Source organism: Saccopteryx bilineata, chromosome 2 (assembly GCF_036850765.1).
Source record: "Saccopteryx bilineata isolate mSacBil1 chromosome 2, mSacBil1_pri_phased_curated, whole genome shotgun sequence".
NCBI lineage: Eukaryota > Metazoa > Chordata > Mammalia > Chiroptera > Emballonuridae > Saccopteryx > Saccopteryx bilineata.
In genome coordinates, this window is record NC_089491.1 from 371,289,382 (window position 1) to 371,314,602 (window position 25,221).

General features: G+C 55.2%; 2 protein-coding genes across 10 annotated transcripts in view; one reads left to right on the forward strand and one right to left on the reverse strand.

The window, feature by feature from the left end:
- HDAC5 (histone deacetylase 5) overlaps positions 1-18,596 on the forward strand; it is a 35,178-nt gene extending 16,582 nt beyond the window's left edge. For 5 of the 7 annotated variants that reach the window (XM_066263494.1, XM_066263496.1, XM_066263499.1 and 2 more), the window contains 24 exons: positions 6,733-6,992; positions 7,099-7,240; positions 7,349-7,463; positions 7,737-7,867; positions 7,998-8,144; positions 8,232-8,344; positions 8,646-8,777; positions 9,003-9,225; positions 10,868-11,079; positions 11,339-11,629; positions 12,311-12,476; positions 13,305-13,438; positions 13,783-13,903; positions 14,387-14,436; positions 14,601-14,708; positions 15,122-15,177; positions 15,318-15,405; positions 16,344-16,463; positions 16,718-16,815; positions 16,988-17,106; positions 17,619-17,752; positions 18,024-18,108; positions 18,237-18,402; positions 18,481-18,596. In XM_066263494.1, coding sequence (XP_066119591.1) covers positions 6,733-6,992; positions 7,099-7,240; positions 7,349-7,463; positions 7,737-7,867; positions 7,998-8,144; positions 8,232-8,344; positions 8,646-8,777; positions 9,003-9,225; positions 10,868-11,079; positions 11,339-11,629; positions 12,311-12,476; positions 13,305-13,438; positions 13,783-13,903; positions 14,387-14,436; positions 14,601-14,708; positions 15,122-15,177; positions 15,318-15,405; positions 16,344-16,463; positions 16,718-16,815; positions 16,988-17,106; positions 17,619-17,752; positions 18,024-18,108; positions 18,237-18,402; positions 18,481-18,520 — 3,251 coding nt within the window. In that variant the 3' untranslated portion in view covers positions 18,521-18,596. The remainder of the gene's footprint in view (positions 1-6,732; positions 6,993-7,098; positions 7,241-7,348; positions 7,464-7,736; positions 7,868-7,997; positions 8,145-8,231; positions 8,345-8,645; positions 8,778-9,002; positions 9,226-10,867; positions 11,080-11,338; positions 11,630-12,310; positions 12,477-13,304; positions 13,439-13,782; positions 13,904-14,386; positions 14,437-14,600; positions 14,709-15,121; positions 15,178-15,317; positions 15,406-16,343; positions 16,464-16,717; positions 16,816-16,987; positions 17,107-17,618; positions 17,753-18,023; positions 18,109-18,236; positions 18,403-18,480) is intronic. The other 2 variants (XM_066263498.1, XM_066263497.1) reach the window with 2 other exon arrangements.
- A 2,163-nt stretch (positions 18,597-20,759) lies between these two features.
- Positions 20,760-25,096, reverse strand: G6PC3 (glucose-6-phosphatase catalytic subunit 3). Of its 3 annotated transcripts, XM_066263501.1 has the most exons (7): positions 24,643-25,090; positions 23,444-23,550; positions 22,550-22,640; positions 22,261-22,379; positions 21,938-22,079; positions 21,247-21,385; positions 20,760-21,015 (listed from the first exon to the last, which is right to left on the reverse strand). In XM_066263501.1, exons 1-7 carry the CDS (start codon positions 24,858-24,860, stop codon positions 20,923-20,925), a joined length of 909 nt encoding a protein of 302 aa, XP_066119598.1. In that variant the 5' UTR covers positions 24,861-25,090; the 3' UTR covers positions 20,760-20,922. The 3 variants fall into 3 exon arrangements, with proteins under 3 accessions (XP_066119598.1, XP_066119597.1, XP_066119599.1); XM_066263500.1 differs by having other exon boundaries at positions 20,760-21,385; positions 24,643-25,089; XM_066263502.1 differs by lacking the exons at positions 20,760-21,015; positions 22,261-22,379 and having other exon boundaries at positions 21,217-21,385; positions 24,643-25,096.
- Positions 25,097-25,221: the final 125 nt, after the last annotated feature.

The following is a 25,221-nucleotide window of genomic DNA, read 5'->3' on the forward strand; positions in this document are numbered from 1 at the left end:
GGGCTCAGGTACAGAGTTGCACACCCTGTCCCATTCAGACAGCCTCCCCTGCCCCACCCCCTCCTACTTCATCCCCTCTTCTTGTTTTTGAGACCCTCAGCTGTCCCTTCTCTGCTGCGCAGCTGCCAGACAGGAAATCAGATTAACTATGTCCACGTACACAGCTGTAACAGCTGTCAGGTTGACAGCAAAAATGAGCCTCAGAACACCGGGAGAAAGTAGTTCTCAAACTTTCAGTTGCACCAGAATTACTAAAGGAATGTACTAAAATGCAGGTTTCCATGCCTTGCCACCCACCCTCAGGCTTGGATTCTGTGGGGCAGCACAGAAACTAGCATTTTAGCACAGCTCAGGTGATTCTGATGGGAGTTGACTCAGACCATGCTTGGAGTAAGGGCTGTGTGGACAGCGGTCATGTAGACAGTGGTCACGGAGCCTAGTAACCTACCAGTGGGTGTCACTAGTATTCCTGAGGCCTCAGTGGGCTTTAGAACTCCACAGAAGGACCTACGTTGTTGCCCTAGTCAGAGTCAGATCCTGCTTCTAGCAGCCTGGCAGTCTGGAAAGGGAGGATGTCTTGAGATGCTGGGGAGCAGGTGGTTAAACCCCAGCCGGGTGGGGGATTATGGCAAGTGGCCAGGTGGGCAGGCTGCCCTGCTGGATGTTCCGGGCTGGGCTATGCACTGAGGCCCCCGCTGTCCACCCCAGGTGTGTAGTGAATAGTCCCAGCAACAGCTGCAGACTTGGAATGGTTAGCATGCCTTTTAATTGCCTCTAGCTTGGTGCCCAAATGCTTCCTGGAAATGACTGGGCTGGGAGGAGAAGTGAGTATTTCTCCCCCATATAGCAGCTCAAGACCAATGATAAATTCCATCCTTACCAGTGAGAGAAACTTTGTGCTTTCCACTTGGGCTCCGCACCCCCAAGGCTTAAGGTCCTTCTGAGGCACAGTCTGCCTCAAGTTTTCTGGGGGTTTTCCACTTGGCTCCTTTCCCTCCTGTGCTCCTGGGTCCTAGTGTTTTGGGGCCCCGAGATCCCTGGATCCTTAATACTGAGTTTGGCTCCTCATTCCATCTCTCATTAAATTCAAGAGCAGCCCTCAAAGTTTCTCCTGTTTTCTAGTGGGAAATAGAAAGAGCCAGAAGAGCTGGTGTTAAGCCCTGGCTGGTTCCTGCACCTCCTTTCCAGGTGATGTTGGACAAATCTCTTCGTCTGTGGCCTTACTGTGCTTCTCTGTCAACTGGGGAAGTTAAGTTGCTGATTTGCAGGCTCTCCCTGCATTAACATTTTAAGAGTTTCTGAAGTCATTTTCATGTTGCTTCTGCCTTGCAAGAAGAGGGGCCCAGGGAGATGTGGAATAGTCCTGGGAGGGAGGTGTCGCCTGCAGCAGGCACAGTCAGTTCAGGTACCAGGGAAGACTTTCTGGCTGCTTGGGACTGGGGCCCTGAGACCAAGGCTCAAAATTCATGCCCATCTGTGCTAAGTAATGCTCTTGAGGGGTGGGAGGGATTCCACCGTTATGGGCTGAGCTGCAGAGGACAGAGTGGCCTTTCTTGGAGGTAGTAAAGCAGGAGAGAAAGCCTGGAAAAGCCACCTTTGGGAGGAGTCTGTTCCCAGAGATTCCTTCTTCAACATTGGGCTCCAGCTGCTGGTTACTCTGGCTTGTGCTGTGTGGGGCCCACAGGAAGGGCTTTGATTGGGACAGGACCGCAGAGCAACCTTGGGACAGTCTGAAATGAGAGAGCTAAGACCTAACTCTGAGAGATGTCTGAGCCTGACTTCCTTAGAGTTCAGACAATCTGTGAACTTGGCCCCACATAATTCTGAGTATTTTATTTCATTGACTTTGGAAACATTCTGAGAAGTGGTCCATAGGCTTCACTAGACTGCCAAAGGGAACCAGGAGATGTCAAGAGCCGTTAATAATAGCCGTGACTAGCACCTCCTGAGATTTTCCCAGGCCCTTTGCCAAGCTTCTCTGCATGTGTTACCACCTCTCCTGAGCCTGACAGCTCTGGAAGGTAGGTGCTATTCTTACTCCCATTTCACAGATGCTTGGTCCCTTATACTAGGAAGTGGTGTAGCCTGACCTGAACCCTGGTCTTTTACTCCAAAGTCCTTGCTCTTATGCATTATGTGATGTGTGTTACATGAGGCGTGAAAATTGCTAGGTGAGAGTCATTCCCAGCTTGCACATGTGGAAATGCTGTCTGAATTGTGGTAGAACCTGTTGAGCCTAAATTGGCCTCACTAATCACGTAAGAGTGCAGAAATAGATCATGGGAAACCGTCTTTAGTGGGGAGGGGTCATCGGTGTCATGGGGAGGAGTATGAAATGCTGTTTCTTGCCTCCTTCGCAAATCCCTCAAGACCAGGAAAGGGACGAGAGCCTTTCCCCATTCTCCAGAGGGACAGAATGAGGTCATTAGACATTTAAGGAAGCTGCTGACTCCCTAGCATGCTCCTGAGGGCACTGGTGCTGGTGGGAGGCGCTGCCCTCCTGGGTGGGCTGCTGGCTTGTTGCTCTCCAGAGGGGCCAGCTATCCAGGTCTGGTGCATACTGAGCACCTGGGGTGCCCCATTGGAGCCAGGCTGCACAGGCTAGTGTTTGTTTATTTGATTGATTTGAGAGAGAGAGACAGAAGTAGAAACATCGATCTGTGCCTGTATGTGCCCTGATCAAGGATCAAACCCACAACTGTGGCGTATTGGGAGGATGCTCTAACCAGCCGAGCTAGCTATCTGGCCAGGGCTGGCTAGTGTTTGAGGCTGCCTGCTTGAGCTGGGAGTCAGGACATCTGGCTTCAAGTCCCTGCTACTTAGCTGGTAAAATCTACTGTACAGGAGCCTAAAAGTCTTGGCTTCCTCATCTGTGTAACAGGAGGGTTGAAACAGATGATCTCAAAAGCCCCTTTCACTCTCTCTTCTTTTGTTAGGGTAGCTCCTCAGATCCAGGGCGGCTTATCCACAAAAGTCTCATTTTTGTCCTGTGTAGACATTCCAAACAACTTAATGTATGCCTCCCTCATGTTCTACGCACCCTTGGTCCCTTCTTCCTCCCTAGACATTTTTGGCTGGTGGCTCCTGGGAGCAGGGTCTTTTTAGAGCCAACTGTTGAGCTTTTTATAGATCCGCTGGGCAGATCCACACACTGCTGCCCTGCTCCCTCCAGGACTTCTCCAAGGGGAAACGAAGATGCCACTTGCCTGCTGCCAGCGTTTGGGTCGCAGGGATTCTGCAGTTGGTGACTTCTCTGAGAGAGGGCTTGGGTCTGGAGCACGGCTTGTGTAGTGTTCGTGTTCAGAGCAGGAGGAATTCTTGGCCTTGTTCTTGGGCAGCAACATCTGTTTTTATTTTGAACCCTTATTCCCAAAGGTGCTGCTAAAATCTGCTTCGTATGTCCCAGAGCCGCTTGTGTGCTTGGGCTTGTGTAGTGTCCCTTTGCCTGGACACTCTCTTTGTAGTCTAAGGCTGTGTTGGCAGTTGTTCTGAAGATTGCCCATAAGCACCTACATTACCTCCCCTCAAGAATCCAGGCTGTCCCTGCAGAAGGCCAGAGGACAGGATGATGTTGCTGCTTGTTCCTAAGGCCCCCACTCCCAGGAGGAAGGGTCAGAGTTCCCAGGAATAGGCCGAGTCTGGAGCAGGGTAGGTGATGCTTCTGCTGTGTCAGCTGTCTGGCTTACTTTCTATTCCCTACAGCTCTCTGTCAGAAGAAGGTGTGGGGGTAAAGGGGGGACCAAGGGCCTCACCTTCTATGTGAGCCCTCCCCTGGCCTTTCAGTGGTCTTCTTGCTAGTGAATTCCCAGCCTGTTCTCTTAAGGAGTCTGCCCTTCTGCCCACCCTCTTCCCTTTTCAGAGGTTCTTCCACCTTTCTCAGTCCACCAGAAGGCGAGCAAGAGTCTCCTCTCATGACACACCCATTTCCCCTTCCAGGTGCTTGGTTCTGGTGGCAGCCACTGCCACCTGCTCTACTCACTTAAAGCTGGCAGAGGGCACAGATCCTTGAGGGGGTGCAGGGTCAGCCAGGCTCTAGGTTTTGTGCCCAGCGGACTAGGTTCAGGGGTTCTGCGCCTTTCTCCCACCCCTTCCCTGACTCAGCTGCTCAGCTGCAGCCCCTTCCATCTTGGATAGAGCCAGGTTACTACCTGGTGGACCCTGGGGTGCTGCATCCTGTACGGGCTCCACAGGGCCTGAAGATGAATATTCTCCAGTCGCCTGTGCTTCCTGCTTGCGTGGGAACAGTGCTATGTGCTGGACCCCGCTGGCTGCCCGTCACCTGCATACCAATGGGGCTGCAGCTCTCACTGCAGCGCAGGGCCTAGCCTCCTGGTGGCGGTGGCTGTGTGGGAGCCCTGGTGGGACATTCCCCTCGCCTGAGCCCATGTCCTGTCTGCCAGCACTGCTGGTGGCAGTTTCATCCTGAGAAGGATTATCTGGGAGCCAGGGGTGCTTGGACCCCTGCCCTTCCCTGGGCGGGCAGGCTGGCATCAACTCCCGCAGCCCCAGCATTGCCGGGAGCAGCAGGTTGAAGCCTGTCTACCTCTTGGTTGGTGTACCCGGGGCCAAACCAGCTTGGGGCCTTGATGAGTGTTTTCAGGGCTCAGGAGACCCGAGGCTAGTGGCTGGCTCTTTGCTGCCACACTGCTTTGCACCCTGGATGGTGCTGGCCACCTTTGCAATTTCCTGGTGCTGGGACAGGACATGGGTTGGGACGAAAAGGGGATGAGAGAGAGAGAGAGAGTGTGTGTGTGTGTGTGTGTGTGTGAGAGAGAGAGAGAGAGAGAGAAAGAGTGTGTGTGTGAGAGAGAGAGAGAGAGAGAGAGAAAGAGTGTGTGTATAGCCCCACCCTCTTGGCCACATCTGGCCACTCCTGCAGATGTGGCTCTGGCCTCCTGGCCGCAGAGTCGTCAGTGTGGCTGGCGGGCAAACCACAGAAGAATGTACCCAGCAGTGCTGCGGGGGAGTAGGGGCTGGTACGGACTGAGAGAGACGTTCTGCTCAGGCTTCACCTCCCATCCCCAGGGGTCTCGGGCCGTATGCAGGCATGAGGCTAGCATGGTCTTGGCCTTCAGCAGACCTAGCCCCTGCCTTCACGACACTCTTTCAGTGCAGTTTCACTGGAGAGATCTAGGCCCAGAGACTCCATAGGGTGTGGGAGCCTCTCCTAGCTCAGCCTTTCACCCTCTCACTGCTCTCTGGACTCCTGATGAGGTGGTGGAGGGGACCTGGACAGAGGCCTGTTCTCAGGGCAGGAGACACTGGCAGCCGTTAGCATGTTGGGTCCTTTTAGCTTGGGCTGGAGTGGGCCTTGCCACAGCAGTCTTCCCCAGTCTCTATGGCCTTCCTGGGCTGGAGTGAGGAAAGTGAGAGCTTTCTTTGGAGTAAGAAATGGAAAAGAAACAAGAGGGGTTTGACTCGCCTCTCTCACTTCCTCCTTCCCAGGCAGCGGGTAGCCTGCCTTCCCCTTCCTGCTGGCATCAGGAGGTTTGTGGGGTGTGGGCTGGGTTTGGGGCTCCTTGGTGTGGTGTTTGCCCTGGCAACCACAGGGCAGTGATGGGAAGTGACATTCAGTGACCAGATCACAGTCTAGAGGGAAATTAAGAGGTCGAGACCTATTCTTCCCATTGGAATCTTTTGCTACCCTCTGGGGCCTGTCAGCCCATTGTCCACATGAGGGTCTGGACCCAAGGTCTTGGGTCCCCTTTCCCTTTCCCAGCGGGTTGTCCCTGGGACTGGAGTTCTGAGCCCTTTGCCTCAGGTCCAGGCCCCCCTTGCTATTACCCTTCTTCCTGTCTGATTCCCTTTCCTTTCCTGTCTCCTCCTCCCACCTCCTCTCTGCGCCTGCCCTCCTATTCTCCCATTCTCTCATTCCCTCCTCCCCCTAGGCACAGCTGCTGTTTGGCTCACTCTATATATAGCGGCATTTTCAGGGTAATTACAATAAAACTGTTGAAAGGAGATAATCCAGCAAAGGAAGTGAGTCTGACTCCCAGCCCCCTCCTGTCCCTGGTTTGGTGCAGCCCTGCACCCTCTTTCCTTGAGGCCTCCTGCTCCCACCCCAATCCTCATTCCCATAGCCTCTCCTTTTGGCTTCCATCTGCCCTAGTTGGTATTGGTAAGAGAAAAGGGGTGGGTAGGGATTTCTAGAGGGTCTCCAAAGGCCTCCCCTGGGTTTACTGAGGACGCTGGCTGCTAGGCTCATCAGTTCTGGAACCAACCTTTGTGTCTCAATTTCTCTTCTAGTGTAGGCTTCTTGGCGAGGAGTGTGTGGTGTTGAGAGGTGGGAGAGGGGTTACAGGCAGGATAGTGGTTAAAAGCATAGGATTTGGGTTCATATCCTGGTTCATCAATCACCTGGCTGTCTCTCTTTGATCATGTTACGTAAATCTCTTGAACCTCAGTTTCCGCCTCAAAAAAGTAATTCATATAAAACACCTAGTGGCGTTAACCGTCAGTGACAACAGTACGTGTTGAGCACTTACAATCTTCTAGGTACGGTGCTTCACACTGATGCAGCTTTTTTTTTATTGAATTTCATGGCTTCAACCTTATTTAATTACGGCAGGAGACTGTGTCCCAGAGCAGAGGGGTTGGACTTCCCACTTCTGTCTGTTGTCTTTTGGTCTAGTAGTCCTGCTGGAAGCTCTCTGGGTGCCAGGCACCGCTGCCAGGACCTAGTGGGGTCTGGGATCAGGCCTCCTGACCCTTTTCTGTCTCTTCTTCCCACAGTGGAGGTGAAGCCGGTGTTGCCAGGAGCCATGCCCAGCTCCATGGGGGGTGGGGGTGGAGGCAGCCCCAGCCCAGTGGAGCTGCGGGGTGCTCTGGCAGGCCCTGTGGACCCAGCGCTGCGTGAGCAGCAACTGCAGCAGGAGCTTCTGGCGCTTAAGCAGCAGCAACAGCTGCAGAAGCAGCTTTTGTTTGCTGAGTTCCAGAAACAGCATGACCACCTGACACGGCAGCATGAGGTCCAGCTGCAGAAGCACCTCAAGGTGAGCGAGGGGGGTGTGGGGGGACCACCCAGACCTCTAACCCCCACCCAGACCTGCTCACTCGTCCTCCCCGCCCCCCCCACCCCTGCCCCCTATGCCTCTGCAGCAGCAGCAGATGTTGGCAGCCAAGAGGCAGCAGGAGCTAGAGCAGCAGCGGCAGCGGGAGCAGCAGCGGCAGGAGGAGCTGGAGAAGCAGCGGCTGGAGCAGCAGCTGCTTATCCTGCGGAACAAGGAGAAGAGCAAAGAGAGTACGGCCTGGGCCTTCTGGGGCTAGCCAGGACTCTGGCCTACCCCCCCCCCCCCAGCTGTGGGGTTCTGGCTCCAAGCGCCTAGGTCAGCTGTGCCTTGTCCCACAGGTGCCATCGCCAGCACTGAGGTGAAGCTGAGGCTCCAGGAATTCCTCCTGTCAAAGTCAAAGGAGCCCACGCCAGGCGGCCTCAACCATTCCCTCCCGCAGCATCCCAAATGCTGGTAATGGCCCTTGGCAGACATGGGTTTTAGGGGTGCTCTGCTCAGGGGCTGCCTGCCTGCAGGCTGGAAAGGGGCTCCTGGCCTGAAGCCATATATGGGCCCTGCACTCGCCTAGGAAATCCCACTCCTGGTTTCTCCCATCGCTTCCCTCCTCAGGATCAATTTTCTATCCTTACGTACAGTGGTATTTCATAAATGTAGACTGCTAGGTTTCAGGTCTAGCTGACTGGGTGATCACTTAGATCCTTCTCTGTCCTCACCCCGACCCCCCAGGGGAGCCCACCATGCTTCTTTGGACCAGAGTTCCCCTCCCCAGAGTGGCCCCCCTGGGACGCCTCCCTCCTACAAACTGCCTTTGCTTGGGCCCTATGACAGCCGCGATGACTTCCCCCTCCGCAAAACAGGTGAGCGAATGCCCAGCCTGGCCTCCAGGAATGTGGCTCCTGGGAGGTGAAGGTGGAAATGGGGAGGGCTGGGCTGCAGAGTGTGCCCGTTTGTGTAGATGTGTCTGAACCCTGGCTACCTTCTCCCCAGCCTCTGAACCCAACTTGAAAGTACGTTCAAGGCTAAAGCAGAAGGTGGCTGAGCGGAGAAGCAGTCCCCTCCTGCGTCGCAAGGATGGGACTGTCATTAGCACCTTTAAGAAGAGAGCTGTTGAGATCACAGGTGCCGGGCCTGGGGGTAAGGACTCCTCTCTCTGCCTGTTCTGATGGTCTGGGAGTAGAGGTGGCTCCAAGCAGGCCTCGCTGACAGCCACTTCTCCCATAGTGTCATCAGTGTGTAACAGCGCGCCAGGCTCTGGCCCTAGCTCTCCCAACAGCTCCCACAGCACCATCGCTGAGAACGGGTTTACTGGCTCAGTCCCCAACATCCCCACTGAGGTACAGGCCTGCTAGGGCGGGGCGGGCAGGCGGGCGGGCCAGAGGTGCTCTTTTTCCCTTGGAAGGATGGTGGTTCCTTCCAGTCTGTCTCGCCCAGCAGGGATTTCTCTTTCCAAGTAGACAGGCTGGAGGGACCTGTTGCCCTAGAGTGGGATATGCCCCATGGACCCCTCAAGGGCTATGACTCTTAGTCCCCCTAAGGTGGGGATTGGGGGGGGGGCAGGGCATCTGTTAGAGCCCTCAGCCTTGGCCCCAGGTGTCCCCCCTGTGCTCATTCCTGTCTCTCCTGACTGCTCCCCAGATGCTCCCCCAGCACCGGGCCCTCCCTCTGGAGAGCTCTCCCAACCAGTTCAGCCTCTACACGTCTCCCTCTCTGCCCAACATCTCCCTAGGGCTGCAGGCCACAGTCACTGTCACCAACTCGCACCTCACCGTAAGTGTGGGCACACCCTCTGTCCTTTTTGGTGTTGCGTCTTTGGTCCGGGGTTCCCCCAGCTGGGGCTTTTGTCCTCCCAAGGCCCTGAGGGGGAGCCCAGATGTCCTACCTCAAAGCTGGGAAGTGGGCAGAGGGTAATTGAGGGATGCGGGTCCTAAGGTGGCAGGACTGGTGGGTAATATAAGCCCCTCCTTCACCTCTGTTTCCCTTCTCCATCCCCAGGCCTCCCCGAAACTGTCCACGCAGCAGGAGGCCGAGAGGCAGGCCCTCCAGTCCCTGCGGCAGGGTGGTACACTGACTGGCAAGTTCATGAGCACATCCTCTATCCCTGGCTGCCTGCTGGGTGTGGCGCTGGAGGGTGACACGAGTCCCCATGGGCATGCCTCTCTGCTACAGCACGTACTGCTGCTGGAGCAGGCCCGGCAGCAGAGCACCCTCATCGCTGGTGAGTGGGCAGGTGGCTGTGCAAGGGAGTGGGTCAGGCCCCCCTTCGGGGGCTCAAGGCAGGACCATCAGAGTGATGCAGCCAGGAATACTTGACAGGCCTCTTATTTTCCCTGAATGGCATCATTGATTTCTTCCACAAGCTACAGACTTGCTGAGGACGTACAACCAGCTGGGCACTGTTCTGCACATCTGCTGCCGTGATGGAGCTCATGCTCCAGAGCAGCACGGTCCAGCAGAAAGATAACACAAGCTACATATGCAATTTCAAGTTTTGTAGTAGCCATATTAAAAAAGTGTAAAAAAAAAAAAAAGCCTTACCTGTGGTGGTGCAGTGGATAAAGCGTTGACCTGGAATGCTGAGGTCACCGGTTGAAAACCCTGGGCTTGCCTGGTCAAGGCACATATGGGAGTTGATGCTTCCAGCTCCTCCCCCCTTCTCTCTCTCTCTCTCTCTCTCTCTCTCTCTCTCATCTCTCTCCCTCTCTGTCTCTCTCTCCTCTCTAAAAATGAATAAAATAAAAAAAAATAAAAAAAAAAAAAGAGCCCTGGCCGGTTGGCTCAGCGGTAGAGCGTCGGCCTAGCGTGCGGAGGACCCGGGTTCGATTCCCGGCCAGGGCACACAGGAGAAGCACCCATTTGCTTCTCCACCCCTCCACCGCGCTTTCCCTCTCTGTCTCTCTCTTCCCCTCCCGCAGCCAAGGCTCCATTGGAGCAAAGATGGCCCAGGCGCTGGGGATGGCTCTGTGGCCTCTGCCCCAGGCGCTAGAGTGGCTCTGGTCGCAGCATGGCGACGCCCAGAATGGGCAGAGCATCGCCCCCTGGTGGGCAGAGCTTCGCCCCTGGTGGGCGTGCCAAGTGGATCCCGGTTGGGCGCATGCGGGAGTCTGTTTGACTGTCTCTCCCTGTTTCCAGCTTCAGAAAAATGAAAAAAAAAAAAAAAGAAAAAGAAAAAAATTAAAAAAAAAGTGTAAAAAGGAACAGGTGAAATTAATTTTGATGGCATGTATCTATCACTACATCTCGAATATCATTTCAACATATGGTCAATATAAAGACATCGATGAGATATTTTACCTTGCGGTTCATACTATTTTGAAATCTGTGTGTATTTCACTCTTAGAGCACATCTTAATATAGACAGGCTGTATGTCAAGTGCTCAGTAGTCACATGTGGCTGGAAGCTATGGGATTGATCAGCAGAGCTTTGGACATTCAGTCCTTAAGTAGCCAGTGGCATCAGAAGAGATTCTGCTTAAAGACACATGATCCTGGCTCCCAGGCTCCCTAACCTGTTGGGCTTTATGTCCATGACCAGGGAAGTCTTCTTGTAGTTGGGGAGAATTAGGCATTGTTCACTCGCATGGAGAGCTTGAGACTACGTACTGTGTGTGCAAACATAAGTGAATCAAAGGGAGAGAGTGGAGAATCCAGGAAGGCTTGCTGGGAGCGGTGGCTCTGAGCTGAGAGTCTCTTCAGTTATGGGGAAGAGGAATGGAGCTCAAGTTTGGGGGCAGGGTGCTCCAGACCTCCCCAGGGTTTTTCCTGTGTGTGTAAGTGACAGTGTTTTAGGAGGGAGAGAGTCTTAGAGTGAAATAGGGGGGCCTGAAAATGATGGTCACTCTCCTCCCTGCACCCCGCAGTGCCGCTCCATGGGCAGTCCCCACTGGTGACAGGTGAACGAGTGACTACCAGCATGCGGACAGTGGGCAAGCTCCCAAGGCATCGACCCCTGAGCCGCACCCAGTCCTCACCACTACCCCAGAGCCCGCAGGCCCTGCAGCAGCTGGTCATGCAGCAGCAGCACCAACAGTTCCTGGAGAAGCAGAAGCAGCAGCAGCTGCAGCTAGGCAAGGTGAGCTGGAAGGAGCAAGTGTGCGGGGCTGTGCCGGGGGCAGGGTCAGGCTGGCAGGAGGGGAGAGGGGGCTGACACCCTAGGCCACTTCCTAGGGCCATGTCTGCCTAGAGGAGCCATCCTGCCTTTTCCTAGTCACGTAGCTCTGTAGGGGCTGGGTGGCTGCAGGGGAGAGGGGAGGGAAGGAGTGACCCTCCTAGGCCACAGGCTGCCTGGCTGCTCCCCCTCCCAGCTGATACACCCTCTGCTGTGCTTCTAGATCCTCACAAAGACCGGGGAGCTGTCGCGACAGCCCACCACCCACCCTGAGGAGACAGAAGAGGAGTTGACAGAGCAGCAGGAGGCCTTGCTGGGGGAAGGGGCCCTCACTATACCCCGAGAAGGATCCACAGAGAGTGAGAGCACGCAGGAAGACCTGGAGGAGGAAGAAGGGGAGGAGGAGGAAGAGGAGGAGGAAGAGGAGGACTGCATCCAGGTCAAGGATGAGGAGGGCGAGAGTGGTGCTGAGGAGGGACCTGACTTGGAGGAGTCCAGTGCTGGTTACAAAAAGGTACCCCCTCCCCCAGCCCTTGATCACTACCCCTCTGTCCTCTCTGCTACTTTCCACCCTCGCCTTCCCCTCTCCCTAGTCTGCAGTGCCCAGGCTGTGTGCCCAGGAAGCTTTCTGAAGAGAGCAAAAGGGGCTATGGAAGGGAGGGAGCTGCTGTGTTGGTCTCTGAGCTGTCTGTCAATACCAGTCTGCCAGCCCCTCCCTGCGTCTGTGACTCCCCCGCCTGTCTGCTTGTGTGTGTGTATATGTGTGTGTACGTGGCTGTATCTGCGTTACTGCCTACGTAGGGTCCATTGTGCGTTGGTCTCTGTGCGTGCGTTTGTGCGTGTGTACACACACGCCTCCACAGTTACTACAGTCTGCCCTGCACCTAGTGCGCCCTCCATTCATTGCGGACAGAGCTGAGCCCTCCGGGCCTGACTCATCCCTCCCCCTCCCACACCCCCGTCCTGTCCTTCTTACCTCAGTGCTACTCTGGCATGACTCATCCCTGTCCCCCCACCCCTCCCCATCTCCTGGGAGATGGAGACAACGAAGGCTGGAGTGTCTTCTGTTCTCGGAGGAAGTGGGAGAAAGAGGAGGTTTAGAAGGGCTGGATTGCCCCCCCCCAGGCCCCAGGGCACCTGTCCTCACTTCTGTGGCAGGCTAAGCCTCACCCAGGCTCCCTCCTCTCCTTCCCAGGTATTCTCAGATGCCCAGCAGCTGCAGCCTCTGCAGGTGTACCAGGCGCCCCTCAGCCTGTCCACTGTGCCCCACCAGGCCCTGGGCCGCACCCAGTCCTCACCTGCTGCTCCTGGGAGCATGAAGAGCCCCCCAGACCAGCCCACCAAGCACCTCTTCACCACGGGTGAGCCCCTCCACTGCCAGCTTGTCTTCCACCTGTGCCAGGGGCCTGTGCATGGCATTCAGCCTGGCGGGGCTCCTGAAGAGATAGAGTCCCTTCCCTAAATGGACTGCCAGGGCCTCTCAGAGGCCTTTGTTTTCTCCCTGTGCACCACGGCCACCTGTGGTAGTGGTGGCAGCCTCTGCCCCACCGGGAGGGAGGGTGGTGAGTGACTTGTCCCTACTCACTAGGGCAGCATCTTTTTCAGGGCCCCCACCCACTACTGCTGAGGGACCACCTGACTTTGTGCTGTCACTGCCCACTGCCCAAATGGGTGGAGAAGCCACTGTTTCAGTTGGATCCTGCCCTTCCCCCTTCCCCTTTCTCCCTGTGAGGTCAAGAGTGAGGCCTGTGTCCATTCCAAAAAGTTCCTCTACGTGAAGCTGCCCCATGCTGAGCTCTGAGGGGGCCACAGATTCCTGAGGATGGTCTTGTGTCACCAGTGGGGAGTGAGGGTGGGGGGAGCAGCACACAGGGGCTATGATAGGCGTGGGGAATGGAGGATGGGCCGTGAGTATAGTCTTGAGGGCACGGTGGACAGTGCGGGTGTCAAGGGCAGCCTGGTTGAAGCTTGAAAAACCAGGGAGGCTTGGACAGGCAGTGATGAAGGGAAGAATTTCAGAAGAATTTCAGGAGAGAAGAGGGGCAGGCGTGTGGGAAGGTGGCTGGAGCGGCCCTGAGCTCGGGCCTGGGTGGCTGCTGAGAGCTCAGTGAGCTCTGCTGAGACTTGTGGCGGCGAGGCTGTGACGTGGCCCGGAGCAGAGCTGGCTGACAGGTGTGTCTCTGGCTCAGGTGTGGTTTACGACACGTTCATGCTGAAGCACCAGTGCATGTGTGGGAACACACACGTGCACCCCGAGCATGCCGGTCGCATCCAGAGCATCTGGTCCCGGCTGCAGGAGACTGGCCTGCTTAGCAAGTGTGAGGTAAGGGAGCCCCTCCTTCCTCCAGCCCCCAACTCAGACCCAGCAAAGGCCTTTGTGTCCTTGTCTGTGAAGCCTCTTTTTATGTCTGTCCACCCCTGAGTCAGGGCCAGTTCCCCTAGCCACCTCCCAGTTCCATCTCTTGCAGCCTGTTTTCCCATGGTCCCCAGCTGAATGGGGGAGGGTCCTGAGTGGGTTCCTCAGGGGGCCAGAGTATACTTTCTCAAACACCTTTGGCTCTCCTGAGGCCAGAAGTGGCTCCAGGTGCCCCAGGCTGTGGTGCAGAGGGGTCTGGGCATCCGGGAAGGCTGGGCTTCCAGTGCCACTCTCCTCATCTCCCCTGCCAGCGGGTCCGGGGTCGCAAAGCCACGCTGGACGAGATTCAGACAGTGCACTCGGAATACCACACCCTGCTCTATGGGACTAGCCCCCTCAACCGACAGAAGCTGGACAGCAAGAAGTTGCTTGGTGAGTGGCAGGCTGATGGGCAGGGTGTGGGCCAGGCCTTGTCCACTGCCTGGGTGGGATAGGGGGCTGTCAGGAGACTGCCTGACCAGCGTAGGCAAGTGGGTCCTCATGAGCACAAGTCATCCCCATGGTGGAGGTGATACAGTGCCACATTGCATACTTCCAGGGGGCGCCATTCACATAGCATATGACATGATCAGAGTGTGCTGGTGGGGTATGTTGCAGGATAGGAGGTGATGGATTGGGTTTAGTGATAGGGGAGTGTTCTGCTCTTCTTCCCAACTGATCCAGCCCCAGAAGTAGGATATATCTCCAGAACAGGTGATACACATCTCTCAACGGGTGTGGACTATGGAAGCCTGTCCTGTGCTTGGGTCTGGCCTTCTTTTTCTGTGGTTGAGCTGACTGCCCTCTGCAGACCCCAACCCACAGCCGTGGCAGAGGAGGCAACTTCCAGAGTAGCTCTGTTTCTCTTCCCTGTAGGCCCCATCAGCCAGAAGATGTATGCCGTGCTGCCTTGTGGGGGTATCGGGGTGAGTAGGGTACCTGCCAGGGAGGGGTGGATGGGTGGTTCTCCCAATTCTGGCCCCTCCTTTCCTGCCCAACACAGCTGCTGGCTGGCTGTCCAGGTGCCCACCCCCATTCTTGCCCTCCCCCTGCAGAGGGCACGCTGAAGCCTGCTCTCCTGCCCCTGCAGGTGGACAGTGACACCGTGTGGAATGAGATGCACTCCTCCAGTGCCGTTCGCATGGCGGTGGGCTGCTTGGTGGAGCTAGCTTTCAAGGTGGTGACAGGAGAGCTCAAGGTAAGTGTGGGGGGGGGCAGCCTCAGCACTGCTTAGCTTGGTTCTGCATCCTCAGAAGGATGGGCAGCCTTAGCTTTCCTTCCAGTAAGGCACTGTCCTTTGTAACCTCAACTCCCAGGTGCCAGAGATGGGAGATGACAGTTCCAGGTCCAGCTGGGGGGTTGAGGGGTAAAGAAGGACTGATAAAGTGGCACTAATGTCTGGTGCTTTCATGGGTATCTTAAGGCCAGGGATGGGTCTGCCTGTCTGCCCATGTGGCCCATGGCTGGCATTCCTATAGGTTTGTGTGATAAACGTTTCCGACCTGTGTTCTCTTCCCTGCCTGGCTTGTGTTTTTCTCCTTCCGTGTCCACCCATCTGGCCATCTTGCCTGCCTGTCCCACTTGTCTCTGTTTCTGTCTGCACATCTTCAGAATGGATTTGCCATCATCCGGCCTCCAGGACACCATGCCGAGGAATCCACAGCCATGTGAGTGCCACCCCAGCCGTGCACTGGGCCCACTGCCCTCATCCCTTCTCCCTCTTAGCAAGGAGATGCGTGTGTCTGGTTCAGGGAGCAAACTGCTACTAAGGCTGACCTCCCTGCCCTTTTCTTCCCCCTCCTCCCAGGGGATTCTGCTTCTTCAACTCTGTAGCCATCACAACCAAACTCTTGCAGCAGAAGCTCAATGTGGGCAAGGTTCTCATCGTGGACTGGGTAAGCAGTGGGCTGCTGGGGCCAGGGTCAACCTTCAGAAAGCCCCCACCCAACCCTGCCCCCTCTTCCTCAGGTGCCCGTGCTGGAGCTGGGCCTGATGGCTTCTCTTACTCCTCCTGCCGGAGCACTAGCCCAGCCCTCCATTTCCATGGGGCTACCTCCTCACTAAGAGACTCGAAAGTGGTTTTAGCCCCTGGTCCATCTTGGCCCCCACCTTGCAGCCTCAAGCAACTGAGGGGACTTCCTTCCTTGAACAGTAGAAACTGAACCACCATTGGTAGAGCCACTCTCGACTGAGGGCTGACCGTGTGTCAGGACACACGGTGCTACTCACGGCCAGCTTGTATAGTAAGAATTAGGATGTTTGTTTCTATCAATGGAGACACTGAGCTGTTGGGTGACTTACTCAACGAAGGTTGCTTAGCTTGGGATGTTGGCACTGGGTATCAGATCAGGCCTTCTGGCCTCAGCACTTCTGCTCTTGCTCCTATGCAGTGCTTCTCAAACCCTGCCCTCTCGGCAGAGGGAGAGGCACCCACCACTGCCTGTGAACTGGGGAAGCAGCCAGGAGCAGTCCTCATCCAGGATAAAATCCCTTTGAAGCCCAACTTTGGCTTAGAAATTCATATTCCTGTTGGATTTTTCTTCAGAATGTATCTGTTTTCAATTTCTTACTAGCCCTAACAGTGCTCTGCACACTGTGTAGGGCGGGCCTTGGGGGAGAGGTGCCACGTTTGGGCCATGGCTTTGTATCTCCCCTGCACAGACCCTGGTCAGAGAAGCCTAGGGCAGCACTGTTGTGAGCAGAACGCAGATGCCCTGTAGCTAGTGGTGGGCTGCACTCCCAGAGCTCACTGTAGGAGGGGGGGCAGGTAGAATTTTGACCTTTGGGCCAGAGCCTGGGCCATTTTCCTGATGCTTTCACTCCTCCCCACTAGGACATTCACCATGGCAATGGCACCCAGCAAGCGTTCTACAATGACTCCTCTGTGCTCTACATCTCCCTGCATCGCTATGACAACGGGAACTTCTTTCCAGGCTCGGGGGCTCCTGAAGAGGTACAGCTCCTGGGCTCAAATATGGGGCCCTTTGGGGAGGTAGTAGAATGGGACCTGGCAGGGAGTCCTGGAGGTCCTTGGTGGTATTGGTAACTAGGGAATAGGGGCTCCTAGTGGGAGGACCATGCCAGGCAACTGCCCCTCCATGCAGAGCAGAGGTCAGTGGAGTGAGGGCTGGAGGCAGGGCTGGGGGTGGGGGCAACATCTGGGATCTCCAGGCAGTGAGAATAACCCCTCCCGCACCATGCTGCCAGGTTGGCGGAGGGCCGGGCGTGGGGTACAATGTGAACGTGGCATGGACGGGAGGTGTGGATCCCCCCATCGGAGACGTGGAATACCTAACAGCCTTCAGGTGGGGACTGAGAAGGGCCAAGGGAGGGGTGGGAGCCCCCTGGTCCCTGTTGTGGCATGGGTTAAAGCACTCAGTTTGTTGTAGGTGGAGGGTGTTGTCTTGGGTGGACACAGTGGGGGGCGAGGCCTGGCTCAGCCTCCTGCCAGGGTCAGCTTGGGCCCTCCCTTTGCAGGACAGTGGTGATGCCCATTGCCCACGAATTCTCACCTGATGTGGTCCTAGTCTCCGCCGGGTTTGATGCTGTTGAGGGACATCTGTCTCCGCTGGGTGGCTACTCTGTCACCGCCAGATGTGAGCTTGCTGGGGGTTAAGGGAGGCTGAAACAGTAAGGATGGGGGTTGAGTGGGGGGCATGGAGCAGGTACAGACTGATATTGCATAGTTGGGAGGAGAGCTGGGACAGGCCCAAGACTGGAATACTCCTGGCAGCGGCCCCCCAGCTCCCTCTACCAACCCTGGCCTTGAGGGAAAGCAGGGAGGGTGTGGGGCTGGTAGCAGAGGGTGTACCTCCTCCCGAGTCCTCAGGATAGAGCTTGTTGATACCTCCTGTTTTAGTGATCTTCCTTATAAGACATGTAATTGCATTTTTTTTTAGCTAGTCTGTTATGTTTTGTCTTTAATGGACCATTTAGTTCATTGACATTAAGTTTTATTATGGCTATAAACACATTTAAGTTTAAATCTATCTACTGTCTTATTTTTTTGCTGTTTGCCTCACCTCTTGTTACCATTTCTCTCCTTTCTTACCTTCTCTTGAATTGGGTTTTTAAAAACCATTTCATCTCCCTTCATTCTTTCCTAAAGGTTTTGGCCACTTGACCAGGCAGCTGATGACGCTGGCAGGGGGCCGGGTGGTGCTGGCCCTGGAGGGGGGCCATGACTTGACCGCCATCTGTGATGCCTCTGAGGCGTGTGTCTCAGCTCTGCTCAGCGTGGAGGTGAGACGTGCAGGGAGGGGCTGGGGGATGTGGGCCAGAAGGTCAGGGACTGAGGGGCCAGGAAGGAGGGCCCTTCCTGGGTCCAGCGGCACCGAGAGCCGTTGGGAAGGTTCTCCTGGTTCCTAAGGACAGATGGTAGGTAGCCAGAGAGGGCTTTATGAGTCGGGGTTCTTCCTGTCATGAAAGCTAATCCAAGGCTGAATGGGGTGGTTAGAGTGGCAGGTACCATCACCCATTCTCCCCCTAAACCTTCTCTTTCTTCCCCTGCCAGCTACAGCCCTTGGATGAGACAGTCTTACAGCAGAAGCCCAACATCAACGCTGTGGCCACGCTAGAGAAAGTCATCGAGATCCAGAGTGTGTGGGGACAGGTGGAGGGGCTCAGATGTTTCCAAGGGGGCAGAGCTTAAGGGTACACCAGGGCTGGGGATGTACCTATGGGGGTTTCTGCTCTCCCTGACCCCCTGCTCACCTCTCATTCACAGGCAAACACTGGAGTTGTGTGCAGAGGTTTGCCGCTGGTCTGGGTCGTTCCCTGCGGGAAGCCCAGGCGGGTGAGACGGAGGAGGCTGAGACTGTGAGCGCCATGGCCTTGCTGTCGGTGGGGGCCGAGCAGGCCCAGGCTGCTGCAGCCAGGGAGCAAAGCCCTAGGTGAGGTTCCTCCCACCTCTCTGTTCTTGCCCAAGCCGGGGACCCCACTCAACGATCCTCCCTGTGCTTGTCCCGCAGGCCAGCAGAGGAGCCTATGGAGCAGGAGCCTGCCCTGTGATGCCCTGGCCCCCATTCCTCTGGGCTTCATCATTGTGATTTTGTTTATTTTTTCTATTAAAAAGTCACACATTCAACTACGTGTGCCGTGTGGGTCTCTCAGCCTCGCCCCTCCTCCTCTAAGCTGCCTCAGGCCCCCTCCCCTATGGCCTCCCTCTACAGGGTGTGGGGGTGCCCTTTGCAGCCCCGCCCCCTCATATTGTGTCCCACACCCACTTTTCTGAATTCTGTCCTTTTCACCCTTGGAACCTGGGACAGCTCAAGGTGGGCATGGGGGCCCAGATAGTACCTTCTGGTTCTGGAGTCTCCCTGAGTGAGGAGGGAACAGGAAGTTCGGTGCCTTGGCTTCAGCGGACTTAGGGGGAAATGCCTTAATTTCGTCTTCCTTTCCTCTCTAGCTGTGAGAGGGTCCCTCTACAGTCTAGGGTAGTGATTTTCAACTGGTGTTCCACGGTACACAGGTGTGCTCCAAGAAGTTTTAAAACATGCAATACCTGACTATTTAGTCAGGGGCACTGACCTCTTTTCCCTTATTGTCAAAAATGACAACAGCCAACACAGTAGCCGTCTTGTGTGAATGAATCAAAATCATACCTATTTTTTTGTCAGTTTGGCAAAAAATATATTTTCTGGTGTGCCGCAGAATTTTAGTAATTAGTGTGTGCCATGAGAGATGAAAAAGGTTGAAAATCACTGGTCTAGGATGTAGAGCGGAGGGGAGGTGGGCTCCTGCCCAGTGATGCCCTACCTTTTACCCCTCTGTGGTTTTCATAGACTCTGCACAGACTTCTTTCTCCTTTCTCCTGGCCTCAGCACCAAAGGGAAGGCTTGTGCCCAGGGTGTGGGCCTCAGGTCTGTGGGCAGGGTTGTCTTGTTTTATATTCCTCAGGGCCTGTTTCTCCTGCCAGGGGCTGGAGGGGATGGGGCTGGACTCCTGGGTTCCCAGGTGCCTGGAGGAGCTGCAGATCCAGGCCTGCTTTCTACCTTACTGTTGGTCTCCCTGCCCCTCTGCTGGTGCCGACTGGGGAGAGGGGAGAAGGTGGTCAATGCAGGGGGTGCTCCAGGTGTGGAGGGCACCCCAGCTGTTCAGGACCAGTTTTCTCTAGTCATCCAGCATGCTTCAAGTAGGAGGGTCAGTGGCCCACCTCCCTCCTGGAACCTTTTGCTTTGAAGCCTGGGGATAGTAAGAATGGGGCCTCTAGAAGGGGCAGGGCCAGAACCCAGAAACCCAGGAGTCTGCCCTCCGCTGGAGCTTCCCTTCCTCCTGGGCTTCCTTTGCTGGCCACCAGCCCAAGGGAGCTATGACCAGGGGATGCTGCCCTTTCGATTTCCCAGGAGCCCAGCCTAGCCCTGTTTCTGGGGTTGGGGGTCCACAAGGCTTCCAGGGAGTGCTTCCAGCCTGTAGGAAACCAAAGATGGGAAGTGGCTCCTAGGGGGCTGAGTCTTCCTCCCTCCTTCCCAACACCACATATATACACTTTCTTTCTTCCCATCCTTAGGGCCCCACCAACCTGTTTACATATTTATTACCCTAATGGGGGCCTGAGCAGGGTTGAGGGAGCCAGGGGAGGGGCAGGAGTCCCACCACCATCAGTTCATTGTGTGCTTGTCTTTTGTGTGTTGTTGGTGTGTTCTAGGTCCTCCTGGGGGGGGTGGCGATGGGGCTGGGTTCAGTGTGTTAGGCCTCCCCATGCTGAGCCCCAGCTCTGGACCCTTGACCCTCCATCTTCCATGGCTGGTCTGGTTCTCATGTAAACTCACTCCTTGCTTTGTCCGCTATATATGGTTTTCAGTTAAGTATTTTGTAATCCATTACATTGTGTGTCCTTGTATAAATAAATTTGTTTCTGGCAGTACCTTCTGGGGCCAGTGTCTCTGTTTTCCCAAATGAAGTAGAGATTCTTATTTCCCCTCCTGGCCAAAAAACTGCTCTTCTCTTCAGCCCCTGGACTTACCAATTTAGGAAAACAAGAAGCTAGGGTGGAAGGGAATGGATCTCTGTCCAGTAAGTTAAAGACAAGATTTCACTGAATGTAGCCATAGTACCATATGGGACCTCTCATATGGCCTAGGGGAAGATGGTGTCCAGGGCTGCAGGTCTCCATTGAGTTTAGAGCCTTCCCCTTTCCTTTTGACTCTGCCTCGGTTTGACAGCATTGGAGGGGGTAGAAGCCCAGCCAGGGTTCTACTTGCACACAGGAAAGTTCAGTGGAGATGTACACATAGACAAGACAGTCCAGAAGTGTTCAAGGGCTTTATTGGGGCCACTGAGCCCCTCACAGTGTTGTAGGAACCCACTGGTCTTACTGTTGCCTTTGATTTTTGGGGACTTGGAAGGGATGGCAGGAGGAGGACCTGACTTTCGGGGAGAGGCTAAGCCAGGTGGTGAGAGAAATAGGAAACTCAAGATGAGCAGGGGCTTTTGGGGGGCTGGAAGGGGATGGGGCTGCCTCCTGGAGTACGGAAGTCTCGGAGTGTTGGCTTTGTAGGAGGCACCTAAAGTCAGGAAGAACGGATGGGTGGTGCTTCCTGGGCACTGAATATGAGCACCACCCAGGGCACGAGGGCCAGGACCAGGCATGGCCAGAGGGTATGTTTGAGGAAATTGAAGATGTAGAAAAGGCTGATCTGAGGGGGGTGGCCCAGCCAATCCAGGGGGCCCAGCAGCCCCACGGCCAGCACAAGGCAGGCTATCTTTTGGCCATTTCCCAGGTATGCTCGCCGTACCTGGGCGTAGCAGGGAGAATGCAGGGCAATGCCCAGACCCAGGGCAGCCCCTGAATCGCGGCTCAGGGAGGCAAAAGGCCGGCTGTCCAAGTGCACCCATTCAGGCCGCTCACACCACTTGGAAGCTAGGTTGATGGACCTGTTGGGGAGGAAAAGTTGTCAGGAGAAATGTTCCCCTAGAACAGGGGTCCCGAAACTTTTTACACAGGGGACCAGTTCACTGTCCCTCAGACCATTGGAGGGCCGGACTATAAAAAAAACTATGAACAAATCTCTATGCACACTGCACATATCTTATTTTAAAGTAAAACAAACGAGAACAAATACAGTATTTAAAATAAAGAACAAGTAAATTTAAATCAACAAACTGACCAGTATTTCCATGGAACTATGCTCCTCTCACTGACCACCAATGAAAGAGGTGCCCCTTCCAGAAGTGCGGTGGGGGCCGGATAAATGGCCTCACGGGGCCGCATGCAGCCTGCGGGCCATAGTTTGGGGACCCCTGCCCTAGAATCTAGAGAGCCAATGGCTCTCACCCCCTTTGTGGCCTACCCCCATGTTCTGCTGAGACCTCAGGGACAGTCTGTGTTTGTGTCCTTTTTAGCCACAGTGAACCAGAGACCCACCAAACTAGGTACAGGTGAGGCAGGACAGGCCCAGCCTGCCCGTGTTTCAAAGCAGGACTTACCATGAGAGATCCAGGCCCAGTGTAAAGAGGGTCCAATAGATGAGGCTGGCACCCAGCAAGAGGGCCAGTGAGGTCAACCCGTAGAAGCTTAGCTCCCGCTCCACAGGCACCCGGGGGGCCATCAGCCAGCCCAGGACAGCACCTGGGGAAGTGGGGTGACAGCACCTTCAAGGAGTTTGGGGACGTGACCCCCCTGAGCTACAATGCAGCTTGGCAAAATAAGGGAAGCCTTGGGGTCAGCTGAACAATGGGAAGATCCTCCACTGGTCCTCCCACTGTCAACAGCACCCTCTGGGCCCATCCTGTTGTCCCCCGTTGCTCACCAGTGATCAGGCCAGCCAGCACCTGGTGAGGGAAATGTGCTAAGAGGAAGATCCTGGACAGACCCACAGCCAGTAGGAAGGTGCAATAAGCCAAGCTTGGCATCACTCTCACCCAGCGGCTAAGAAGAAGAGAAGCAAATGATCCAGGGAATGTCTGGACATAGTTTCCTGCATCACAAATTCCCAGGGTCCCCAGAACTACAGCTCCCAAATGGTCTTGCTGTTGGGTCTTTTGGATCCAGGGTACCACTGCCCCTGCCCCCCACTGGTGGGCAATGCCCAGGTGTACCTGTGGGCCTGAGTGGCCAGCTGGGAAGAGAGGGCTGTCATTATGGGCCAGAGGGCTGCTCCTGTGATCATGCAGTGTCCAGAAGGGCTGCCTGTGGGGGATACAGAAGCTTGTGGTGAGAGGTCAGGGGTGGAACCCACGTGTCCCTAATGATAGCTCAATATAACTACCTCATCCTGGCTGAGAAGAGACCCTTCCCCCAGCACTGGTCTATAGCTTCCTCTGCCCTGAAGCTTTCTTCATCCTTGAGGCCATTGCTCTCAGGCTTCTACCTTGACCTGTGTCTCTTGGCTCTACTCTAAACAAGGTGGACAGCCCTGGCTGGGTGGCTCGGTTTGTTGGAGTGTTGTTCTGATGTGCTAGGGTTGTGGGTTCGATCCCTGGTCAGGGCACATAAGGGAATCAATCAGTGGGTGCACAGATAGGTGGAACAACAACTTGATGTTTTTCTCTCTTACCCCTTTCCACTCTCTCTAAAAGTAATAAAATTTTTAAAAAAGGGGGGAAGGGCCTGACCTGTGGTGGCGTAATGGATAAAGCATCAACCTGGAATGCTGAGGTCGCCGGTTCAAAACCCTATGCTTGCCCGGTCAAGGCACATACGGGAAGCAACTACTACGAGTTCATGCTTTCTGCTTCTCCACCCCCCCATCTAACAATCAATTAAAAAAATTAAAAAAAAAAAAAGGGGGGGGGGAAGGGGGGGAAGGGAGAGCTGGCACATTGGCATGGGTGCTCTCCTCCCAAAATTTAACTAGGTCTTCCTGGGCTTCTTTGTTCTCTGGGGTGGTAACTGTGAGGCTGGGCCTCTGGTTGGGCCACCACTGAAAAGTATGCTGAAACACTCATCCAAATTCTAAACAGACTGGGAAGGGGAGGGTTGAGGCTTCTCACCTGGACCAGTTTCACAAGAAGAGGGGAACTGGTGAACCTGAGCTGGGGCCTGGCTGTAGTACCCAGACTCATGGACCCACCAAAAGGGCCTGTCCCCAAAAAGGAGCCTAGAAGAGAAGAGATGCAAGATAATATTATGCACACACAGAGCTAGGGGGTCAGGAGATCAGCAGTGCTACTCTTACCTTTCCCACTGCAGGACCTGCTCTGCTTTTCTAATCCATAGGGAGCCCAGGACCTCTCACTGGGCTCCTCTTGGAGCCTCCTCCCTCTCCCCCTCTCCATTTCCCAATTTCCAGCCTGGGTACCTACACCTGAATTACTAAGGTAAGCTTCTTCTGTCTGAAAACAGGAGTGGGGAATGGACAAAGGAGGCTGAGAAACAATAAGGAGGACAAAAAATTCAAAATCCCTTGGTAGGAGGTGCTTGGCTGGACTGTGGGAAATCACAAAGTGGAGGCTTCTGTGGCCAGAAAGAGAAGAGGTGGGAAAGCAGAGGGGAGGCTGGCAGAAAATCCAAGTGCTAGGGAGGGAAATACAGGAGGGACTGCTTTTCTCCACCAAAAACTGAGCCTTGTTCTCATACCAACCAGGTGCTCAATACATAGTTGAAAATGAATGGGGGGTTTATCAAGTGTTTACCTAAGGGGGTGGTCTGACTCTTAGGGGAGTAAGACTAAGAGGGAGGCTTATATAGACTCTGAGGGAGGAGAAAACACAAAGCAAAGGGCAATTAGGTAAGAGGAAAATTATTAGACAACTGCTTTTCCGTTTACAGTAGGGGTGAAAGCCTTGCAGAAGCCTTGTGGAGAAGAGTAAAAGGAAGATAACTCCAATTCTGTTTTTCAGCAAGTCATTCCAGCCCATTCAAGTGTCTCATATGGGACCTAGCAACAAGGGCTGAGGTGAAGGGAGGTGCAGCTACAAGTTCAGCGGGAGGTATAACTTACCTTCTGCACCCAAGAGAAAACAGGTGGCACAAAACCCCAAGAGCCCCACCCACTTGCCTGGGATTCCTGGCTTCTAAGTCTATGTGAAAAGCCTACTAGTGAATGAAGGGGAAATAAAGAGAAAAGGGTGGGAGTGGGAAGTGGGAGAGATCCAGGCCTTTGAGGCACCTGGTGAAAGATCAGGGTTTGCACAAGACTCAGGGCCCTTGGGGTGGGGGAGCAGAACGCCGGTGGGCTTCGCTATCTCACCATTTGAAGACGAGGTTGAGCCACTCGGTGATGAGACTGATCCAGAGCACTGCGATGCCCACGCGCCGGGAGGCGTAGTAGGCCGCGGGGAAGTAGAACAAAAAGAGGCTCTTGGGATCGCCCAGAAAGGTGACCCAGAGCCACAGTTTCTCCAGCCAGGGTAGCTGGTTCTGTAGTGTCTCCGCCATCGCGATGCCCGCGCCCAGCGTGGACTCCATGACGACCCTGGAGCCGGCTGGGCCGGGGTTCGCTTTCCCACAGAAGACGAGGAGTCCCGGTGACTAAGAAGCGACTAACCCACTGCCTTCCAAAACCCACCCTGGCGAGACCCAGGCCCCGCCTTCTCCGTTATCAGCCGGTGCAAGCCCCACCCCCGGCAATGCCAGGCAGGCTCCCGCAAGCCCGGCCCTTGCCAATACGTTTCCTCTGGCTCTTTTCTTCGGCCTTCCTCTCTAAGGGGCAGCGCAGGGGACAAATCTTTGCGAAGGCGTTTCCGCAGAGCCCCACGTGGCCGCTGTTACCGGCACATGGGTTTCTGGCGTAAACGGCTGCTGTTCTGGGTCAAGAGACGGACTAATC